General features: G+C 34.8%; 1 protein-coding gene across 2 annotated transcripts; it reads left to right on the top strand.

Moving 5' to 3' along the window:
• The first annotated feature begins 3,376 nt into the window (after positions 1-3,376).
• LOC120281853 (thylakoid ADP,ATP carrier protein, chloroplastic-like) lies at positions 3,377-7,499 on the top strand. 2 transcript variants are annotated; one of them, XM_039288545.1, is made up of 10 exons: positions 3,377-3,760; positions 3,922-3,969; positions 4,605-4,667; positions 4,756-4,812; positions 4,946-5,029; positions 5,160-5,228; positions 5,301-5,413; positions 5,505-5,674; positions 6,812-6,890; positions 7,444-7,499. In XM_039288545.1, the coding sequence occupies exons 1-10, from the start codon at positions 3,416-3,418 to the stop codon at positions 7,460-7,462; spliced, it is 1,047 nt and encodes a 348-aa protein (XP_039144479.1). In that variant the 5' UTR covers positions 3,377-3,415; the 3' UTR covers positions 7,463-7,499. The 2 variants fall into 2 exon arrangements, with proteins under 2 accessions (XP_039144479.1, XP_039144478.1); XM_039288544.1 differs by lacking the exon at positions 7,444-7,499 and adding an exon at positions 7,067-7,400.
• Positions 7,500-8,928: the final 1,429 nt, after the last annotated feature.

Raw genomic sequence — 8,928 nt, 5'->3', positions numbered from 1 at the left:
CCACTAGACGTGGAGCAAATCAGAAGAAAAAAAACAAAACACAGACATGTCTACTTCTAAAGAAAAGAGGAGGTCCCTAGGAGTCTCAAGGTGTAAGCACTAGGAGGTGCTAGCTGATGCTACTTTTGACTATTAGGGGCTACTCAACTCACCCTACTTGGGTTCCACAAACTCCAGGCTTCTCTTGACCGCATGTACCGACTCCTCTAGCTTTTGTCTCTTTTGTTCGAGGACTGCATACACCCAAAGAATAAACATATGAGATACATTAAAAAATCACATAAATAGAAGTACAAAAGCATTCATCAGCGATTCTCTTATTTCTTTCAAGCTAAACAATCCAAATTAAAGCCTTAATTAAGGTATCCCAAGTTTCCTTCACCCTTCCTCTAAGTCTTGTCCTCTAAGGACCCCACATATCTAAATGGGACGTAGGAAAGTCTTTCAAAGAAGACTCCAACCAAAATAATCCCATATTTGAACTACAAAAAGGCAATAAATGAACAAATGATCTGAAGATTCAATGTTATTGAAGCACAGTATGTCATTGAATTTTATTATCCCATGCCAGCCAAGTGAACGACTTAACCTTCATTGGGCAAAAGCCCCTCTAGATGTTCTTACTCGATTGGCAGTGCAAGCCACTGTTGATAAAAAAAGTTGTAGAAGAATTTAACCAAAAAAGTGCCATTAGAAGTGGGATTCCAATATTTAAGGTCTTTGGAATCTTCATTCAGATCCAATAAGCAATCATCAATGAAAGGATCAACTTCTCTTATGATGTGAAGGATGATAGGGGCTAAGGGATTAACTGTTCCACTTGTGACTATAGATTCTACAAATGCTTCCAGCCACAAATCTCTAAGAGCCCGTCCTCCCAACCATCCATCAAACAAAAAGTGAGTGGACCTACCATCATGAATGGTGTGGTACACTTCCTAAAAGCTGGTAGACAGCTTAAGATACCTCCTCAGAAGAAGTATCTTTTTTGGGTTGCATTTTGAAAAAGGTTCCAGTATTGATGATGCTGGTAATAGTTGAAGTATATCACTGTTAAACCACACCAATTTGTTTCTGAGATTATTTTCCACCACCATTTTTCCAGTAAAGCTAAGTTAAAACCTACTAGATTTAGTATACCCTAGCCTCCTAAGGCACGAGGTTTTCAGGTACGTTTCTAGTTGACTAGTCTACACTTAACCTTGTCTATTTCTGGACCCTTATAGAAGAAGTCACTGTGGATGCTACCTATAGCTTTGACAACTCATGAGGGGAGCTTATAAATAAACATCGAATAAGTGGGGATAAAGATAAGTACAGAGTTCACCATCGTGAGTCTACCCCCAAGGGATAACATCCTAGATTTCCAGGTTGCTAGTTTAGAGCGTATCTTAGTGATGAGAGTTTCCCAGTCCTAGAGATTGGGACGTCTGTTTGAAATCAGGATGCCAAGGTACATCAGTGGAAGATATCCTAATGAGTAATTTAAGGTGCTAGAGAGGGACCTGTCTGGTTGGAGGCCTACTTTTATTGAATAGAGGGATGTTTTGTGGAAATTAATGGCCAGCCCAGATATACCTTCAAGAGATGTAGTATGAGTTTTATAATTCACAAATCTTCCGCACTTCTTGTTGTCAATATAATCAAGTCATCTGCACATTGAAGATGGCAAATCTTTCTAAGTCCGCCTAGTAGGACTCCGTACAGAACACCAAATTACCGGGCGTTGGAGAACATTGTACTTAGGACATCAGCTACTAGTACGAACAAGAGAGGGGAGAGAGGATTGCCTTGTCTTATCCTTCTTCGATATCTAATGTAGCTATTCACTGACCCATTTACTAAAATGGAGGATTTGGAAGTGATTAACATGCTTTTAATCTAGCTTAACCAACAATCACCAAATCCTCAAGCTTTCAAATGTTATAACAGAAGTCCCAATCCACCATGTCAAAGGCTTTAGCAAAGTCTACCTTGATAATGTTGCTAAATAGCTGTGCTCTTTTAGGCTAAAAATTGTCTTCTTTGTTGCTACAATATTGTTCATGATACATTCTCCCACAATAAAGGCAGATTGTGTTGATTCTATAAGCAAATCGATGACTATGCTTAGTCTAGAAAGCAAAATTTTTGAAATGATCTTGAATGATGAGTTGATTAGGCTAATTGGGCGAAAATCGGTCAAGTAGTCTAGTGCTTTTACCTTGGGTACTAGGACAATATTCGCCCAATTGATTCGTTCAAGATTAACTGCGCTATTATGGAAGTCTTGACATAGAGCTATCAAATCGTTATTGATTATCAACTAAAATTTCTGAAAAAAGAAGATAAGGAAACCATCTGGTTTAGCTCCTAGTTCAAAGGTGGCTCTCTTAATTTCCTTTTGAGTGAACATGGCCTCTAGGGCTGTAAGGTCTACTCTAGCTTTGTTAGTCAACATCCTATCCCAATTGAATCGAGAACGTGTGGGGCTTTTAGAGCCAAATTGCGATTAGAATAAAGAAGTGAAAGCCTTTCTAATTTCTTATGTCTCTTCAATGGTGGACTGGTTATGTATAACGTGGGAGACGAAGTTTCAGTTACGCCGACCATTACCTACTGTGTGGAAAAACGTAGTATTGAAATCTCCTTCCTTGAACTAGGTTACTTTTGCGTGTTGACATCAATAGACTTCCTCTTCGATTAGGGTGTTGCGTAGGGTTTGCCGCAGCTTAGACTCTTTGATAAGTTTTGACTCTGTGAAGTTGCATGTCTCCTTTACAACATCTAAGGTTTCAATTTTACGGAAAATGTCAAGTTTATGCAAATATTAAATTTGAGTTTGATTTTTTTTAAAAACTTTTAATTTGATTCCCATTTTTAATATTCCAAATCAAATTGTATTAAAGTTAACTTTAACTTGAAAAAAAAAAAACCTCAATTGGGATTTGAGTTGCAAATCATTTTTTCTATCTCCAATTAATTTGCGTTTATTGAGATGGTTTTACACCCCTAATGAAGGTGACGATGCAGAGGAATGAAAAAGAAAAAGAGAAGGTGCGGTCAGAAGGATGATTATGTGATTTCAGATTTATTAATTTAAAAAATACTATTTATTTAACTATGTACTGTATAAAATTAATATATTCAATATAAAATTCTCAAGTTGAATGCAAAGCCTTAATGAACATTTTGCTACTCTCATGGTATGGAAGGGGTTGGTGAAAAATGAAAATCTTTCTTTTGCGGGATGGTAATATGGTATATTGGTATTCTTATCCAGCAGAATTCCCTAATATTTTATTTGACAATTCCATGGTCTCGGAGGGGTACACGTACATACTTTCCAACATTTATTATTTATCTCCTCTTATTTGGGGGAAGGAAAGGAAAGGAAAGGAAAGGAAAGAAAGGTAGTGGTTGGAAAGGCATCACGATGAGAGGGGAGGGCGTGCTGTTGTCGTGGCGGCCCATTCCTGGCCTGTGCGATGACGAGTCGGCGGAAATTCATCGATGGAACAGGGCAAGGAGGAGGAAGACGATAGTTTCTCTTGGAGGAGCGTCATTCTTTGCCTCAGTTTCACTTGCGCCGGATGGTAACAACAACAGCGATGACAAGATCCAGGAGACGTTCCCCCGGGCGGAGCAGCTCATAAAGCATCCCCTGGCTTTGCTAGCACTGTTCCCCAAGGATCTCACCCTCTTCTCCGCAGGGGCTATCGCCGGGGCCCTTTCCAAGACCCTCACCGCCCCTCTCGATCGCGTCAAGCTCCTCATGCAGGCATCTTCTCTCTCAATTTCACCGCACAATTTATCATCTCCTGCGCCTCTTGCATATTTGAAGTGTATTAGTAGTACCAATCCATATTCATTCCTGTTGCTTCTCAACTACTGCATTGCTATTTGGGCGCAAATAAATTGTCTCCATATTTATGCTTTCAGACTCATGGGTTGCGAGGTAGCGGCAGCAAGGGTATTGCCTTACTCGAGGTCTGACTTGTGGTTCTTTTCGTTTATTTCCTTTCTCCAACACTTTCAATGTTACTCTGATGCATATTCTCCATTTAAGTTTGAATAAAACCCTGAATTGACTGCTTTCTGCAAGCTATCAATCCCTAATCTCAAACTAAAGCATCATGATAAGCTCTTTTTTCTTTTAGAAGCTGCAACTCCATGGAGAATGGAATGGAGGTGCCCTATTATATGCATTGTCATACCATTCACAACATCCTAGAATTAAGAAATTTAGAAAAACAGAACCAAGAATAGCCACTTAACACAATGTTATGGATGTATTTTTAAGGTTTGAGTCTGCTATTTATGAACTTTTAGTTTTTCGTTGCTTCTCCACTGGATGAACTGGACTTTTCTTTCTTAAAAAGAAAAAAAGAAAAAAATCACTTTTGAAGTCTTCAACTGTTTATTTGAGGAAAAGAACTTCAACTTAACATTTTAATGCTTATTTATGTGATTTAATCTGAATATTTGAATATTTTTCATTTAATTTTGAGAAACTTACTATGGATCAGAATAACTGGATGGTAATTCACCAATAACTTTGAGAATTTTACTATGAATCCGGATAACTTAATGGCATTTCACCAACACTAGTTACATTATATCAGGCCATCACTTTAATACATAAGGAGGAGGGTATCAAAGGGTACTGGAAAGGTAACCTCCCCCAGGTATGTGACATCTTGCCCCTGCAAAGTTGTTTGAACTCTTTATTCCTGAGTGTCTTGATTACTTAGCATGTGTCTAAATTATTTTCAGGTTATACGCATAATCCCATATAGTGCTGTGCAACTTTTTGCTTATGAAATTTACAAGGTAATGTAGAGATCTAATTATCTTTTGCATAAAAAAAAACAATAAAAAAATAATCCTCCCCTGTTTTGTCAACATTATCTGGTTTTGTGTTGAGTTTATAATCTGAGTTACAATGTTGCTGTTATGCTTTTAGAAAATTCTTAGGAATGAGGATGGTGATCTCTCTGTTATTGGGAGACTTATTGCAGGGGCATGTGCTGGGATGACGTCAACTTTTGTGAGTGATATCATAGTATTGTCAGTCATTCTCCTGTGCTTCTGTTTACTTTTAAATGTAGGAAGGTTTAGTCATCATGTAGTGAAGCATCTGGAAATAAGCAGAACATATAATTATATTGCCTCTACAGGTGACATATCCTCTGGATGTCCTGAGACTAAGACTAGCTGTTGAACCTGGATGCAGGACTATGTCTCAGGTGAGAAGCATGATCTACAGTGAGATTTTCTGGTATTGTATATCTCCATATATTTATTCTTTATTTTGTCAGGTTGCATTTAATATGCTCAGGGAAGAAGGAATTGCATCTTTTTATTGTGGTCTTGGACCTTCTCTTATTGGAATTGCACCTTACATCGCTGTGAACTTTTGCATTTTCGATCTGTAAGTTTATTTCTGTCCTGACTTTAGATTTGGACGTAGAGAGTTGGGTGCGATAAGCCATACTTCCAACACATTTGTTGTGATTTGGTAGGATGAAGAAATCATTGCCCGAGAAATACCAAAAGAGGCCAGAGACATCACTTGCTACTGCTCTGGTTTCTGCAACAGTTGCTACGCTTATGTGTTATCCTCTGGACACTGTGAGAAGACAGATGCAAATGAAAGGATCACCATTCAATAGCGTTTTTGATGCGCTTCCAGGTAAATTATGTTGTATATGTTGTCATTTCCTAGATGAAAATCTGAAGTCATTGTCATTCCAAATAATATATGTGGTTTGGCAGATCTTCAGTAAACCATATCAAAATATTCTTGACATGAATACAAGGCATCATAAGTGAGGTGGTTCTTATTTTCCCCTTGGAAAAGTGAGAATTCCTCTCTTTAGCTTGAATTCAATGGCAATCTTGCATCTGAGTGAAAATAATACATCTTAGACTATGATATTTTCCAATTAAAAGTCAAGAATGCACTATCTTTACTGAAGGATTGTTTTAGAAAATAGTATGATCATTAGAATATTTTTTGCATAAACATAAGGATGATGAGTATAAAAATCACGGAATTTAGTAAGACGGTCTTGGTTTTGAATAAGATGACTAGATAAGTGTGTTTGCTTTTTAAGGGGATTACAGAAGGAAGACTTGGTTTGAGAAGTTAAGACCTTCTTTGGCAATGTTTAGAACTTCGCAACTAACGTGATGAATTGGTAGGATGATGAGATTTCATTTCTCAAGCTGGGTGGTTAATAATTATTTTTTAAGAATGTTGGTAAAAATTAGATCTTATTTGGAATTGGTTTATTTGAGAAATAATGTTACATACAGTATGCTTCACTAAAAAAATTTATTTTGATGAAATCTATTTGGGGCTGTGATAACTATTGAACACATTTTCGGATACCAAGTCAGAATTCTTAACTATGAATTTTGGATGAAGATTATGTTACAGAAAAGTAAATAATAGAATACCTTCAGTAATTTCTTAGAGTTGCCTCAGGAGAACTCTCTACAGTCTATGCTTTTGTTATTTCAAGTGGAGTTGTGTTTCTTTTCTCACTCAAACCGCCTATGTCATGCTGTCAATCCGGTTCTGCTTTTTTTTTTTCCTTAAACATTTTGTATATATCCAACTGGCGATGTTACATTCATTGGCATGTAAGAAGTTTCCTCCACTATTCCTTGTCCTATGGCAACCATATATATATACTAGTAAAGTTTTATGGTAGCTTAATGTGGATGACTGAAATTTGCTCGGTTTTCTAAAATACATAATCAGCAGATCTAATTTTAATTCCTTCCTTTAGGGCAAATATGACATTTTCATTTGTAAATACAGGAATCGTGGAGCGGGATGGCTTCCTTGGATTATACAGGGGGTTTGTGCCAAATGCCCTCAAAAGTCTTCCAAGCAGCAGGTGAACCTTCTGATACGCCTTTGGTAGATGTAAATACCTATTGATATCTAGGCAGTTTTGTTTTATCCCACTTATCAATCATGTGCTTCTAATGTTTCACCAAAATCTACTCTCTTTTATTAATGTATTCAGTGTATTATCTCATCAGATTATTAATTTGAATTTTCAATTTACAGTATTAGGTTGACTGCCTTTGATACCGTAAAAGGTTTAATTACTGCTAGCCAGAAAGAACTGGAAAGAATTATGGAGGAGAACCAACTGAGCTAATCTGTTTCTTTTCTTGAAAGCAAATGTTTTATTGATCATGGTTAAAGGAATGTTCCGTCGAGAAACATGATCTTTTTTGTGGTTGGTGGGATGACTAATATTTGCTGACGTAAGGAGTCCACAAGATTGATTTGGTGGCCCATTTTTTTATCCCCAGAATTTCTTGATCTAGTGTACATTTTGGGGAGAGCAGCCTGTTGAAGTTTGAAGAATTTGATTCTTTTATTAACTAATCAAAAACAAGATATTTAACATTATGCATGTGGCATATGGTTTTTGCAAGGTTTGTATTTGAATTCTGAAGCACGGTTTTGTGGGCCTTTAATGCTGCAAAGATGTGTGTACAGGAAGAAGGCGTGGATTAAAAGGTAATCGAATTTTTCTCTTCTTGGTGAATATGTATGCAATCCATTTATGGTTTCTAGTCAATTATTAAATCAACTGTGCATAAATAATAATTTAAAAAAATGTTTTCAGTTGTGTTTGAAAAATAAATATGCATAGAAACACAAGAAAGCAGCTCATGTGCTCTATGCATTGTTTGGGACTAGCTTTTTAAAAGTCTTTGTTTAATGTAGAAATGATTTTTTAGCCATTTTGAGAGTAAGCTAAGTCTCTTTTAACGTTTTATCGTGTAGTTCTAACTCAGAGACTTTTATATATGCGGAACTGTTTTGACTAGATTTTTAAAAAGTGCTTTGAGTGGGAAATTACTAAAACCAGATTCATAAGTTTTTATTAAATTATCTATTATACATTGTTAATAATAATTATTATTATAATAATGACTTAATATATTATGAACAAAATAATAATAATAAGTAATAATTATCATTATTATTATTATTATTAGAACTTAATGTATTATGATTGTAATAATAATTATTATTAATTATCATTATTATTATTGTTATTATTATAACTTAATGTATTATGATTATAATAATAATTATTAATTATCATCATCATCGTAATTACTATTATAATGTGTTATGATTATAAAATTATTATTATTGTTATTATTATTACTTAATGTATTATGATTAAAATAATAATAATAATTATTATTAATTAATATTATTATTATTGATATTATTATTATAACTTAATGTATTATGATTAGAATAATTATTATTATTAATTATCGTCGTCATTACCATTGTCATTATTATTATTACAACTTAATGTATTTTGATTATGAAATTATTATTATTATTACTATTATGATTGTTATTATTATAACTTAATGGATAATTATTATTATTATTATTATTATTATTATTATTATTATTATTATCGTGATTGTTGTGCTTGTTTAATAAGCACAAAAAAAACATTAAGACTTGAATTTTAAAAAGTGCTGATAACAACAACAATAGTATTGATTGGAACAACAACAACAATCAACAATAATTAACAACAACAACAACAATGTGAAAGTTTTGCAACTTCTTGACAACCATAGCAACAACTAACAACACAAATATTACATTACATTACTCATATATTGATTGGAGAGTTCATCCCGAATATTGTTCCTAAGTGTAATAATTTGTTTAGTGTCTTCATTCGTAGGTTGTTGCCATACAAATGAACTTTCACTATCATCATCCTCAAAGCCACATTCTCCTTCTTGAATTTGGTTGATATCTTCAAGCCTCTCGAGAACATCCAAATCATTGCTACCCATTCTACGAATAAAATTATGGAGAGCAAAACACGACCATATAATTCGGAATTGGACCTTCATAGTATACTTGGTCATATT

The sequence above is a fragment of the Dioscorea cayenensis genome, chromosome 18 (assembly GCF_009730915.1).
Source record: "Dioscorea cayenensis subsp. rotundata cultivar TDr96_F1 chromosome 18, TDr96_F1_v2_PseudoChromosome.rev07_lg8_w22 25.fasta, whole genome shotgun sequence".
Taxonomy (NCBI): domain Eukaryota; kingdom Viridiplantae; phylum Streptophyta; class Magnoliopsida; order Dioscoreales; family Dioscoreaceae; genus Dioscorea; species Dioscorea cayenensis.
This window is presented reverse-complemented; position numbering and strand designations above follow the sequence as displayed.

Coding starts and splice junctions, on each gene's coding strand:
- LOC120281853 (XM_039288544.1), top strand. CDS start 3,416: ATGAGAGGGGAGGGCGTGCTGTTGTCGTGGCGGCCCATTCCTGGCCTG. Junction 4,813..4,945: donor TTGCTTATGAAATTTACAAG/GTAATGTAGAGA, acceptor TTATGCTTTTAG/AAAATTCTTAGGAATGAGGA. Junction 6,891..7,066: donor AAAAGTCTTCCAAGCAGCAG/GTGAACCTTCTG, acceptor TTCAATTTACAG/TATTAGGTTGACTGCCTTTG.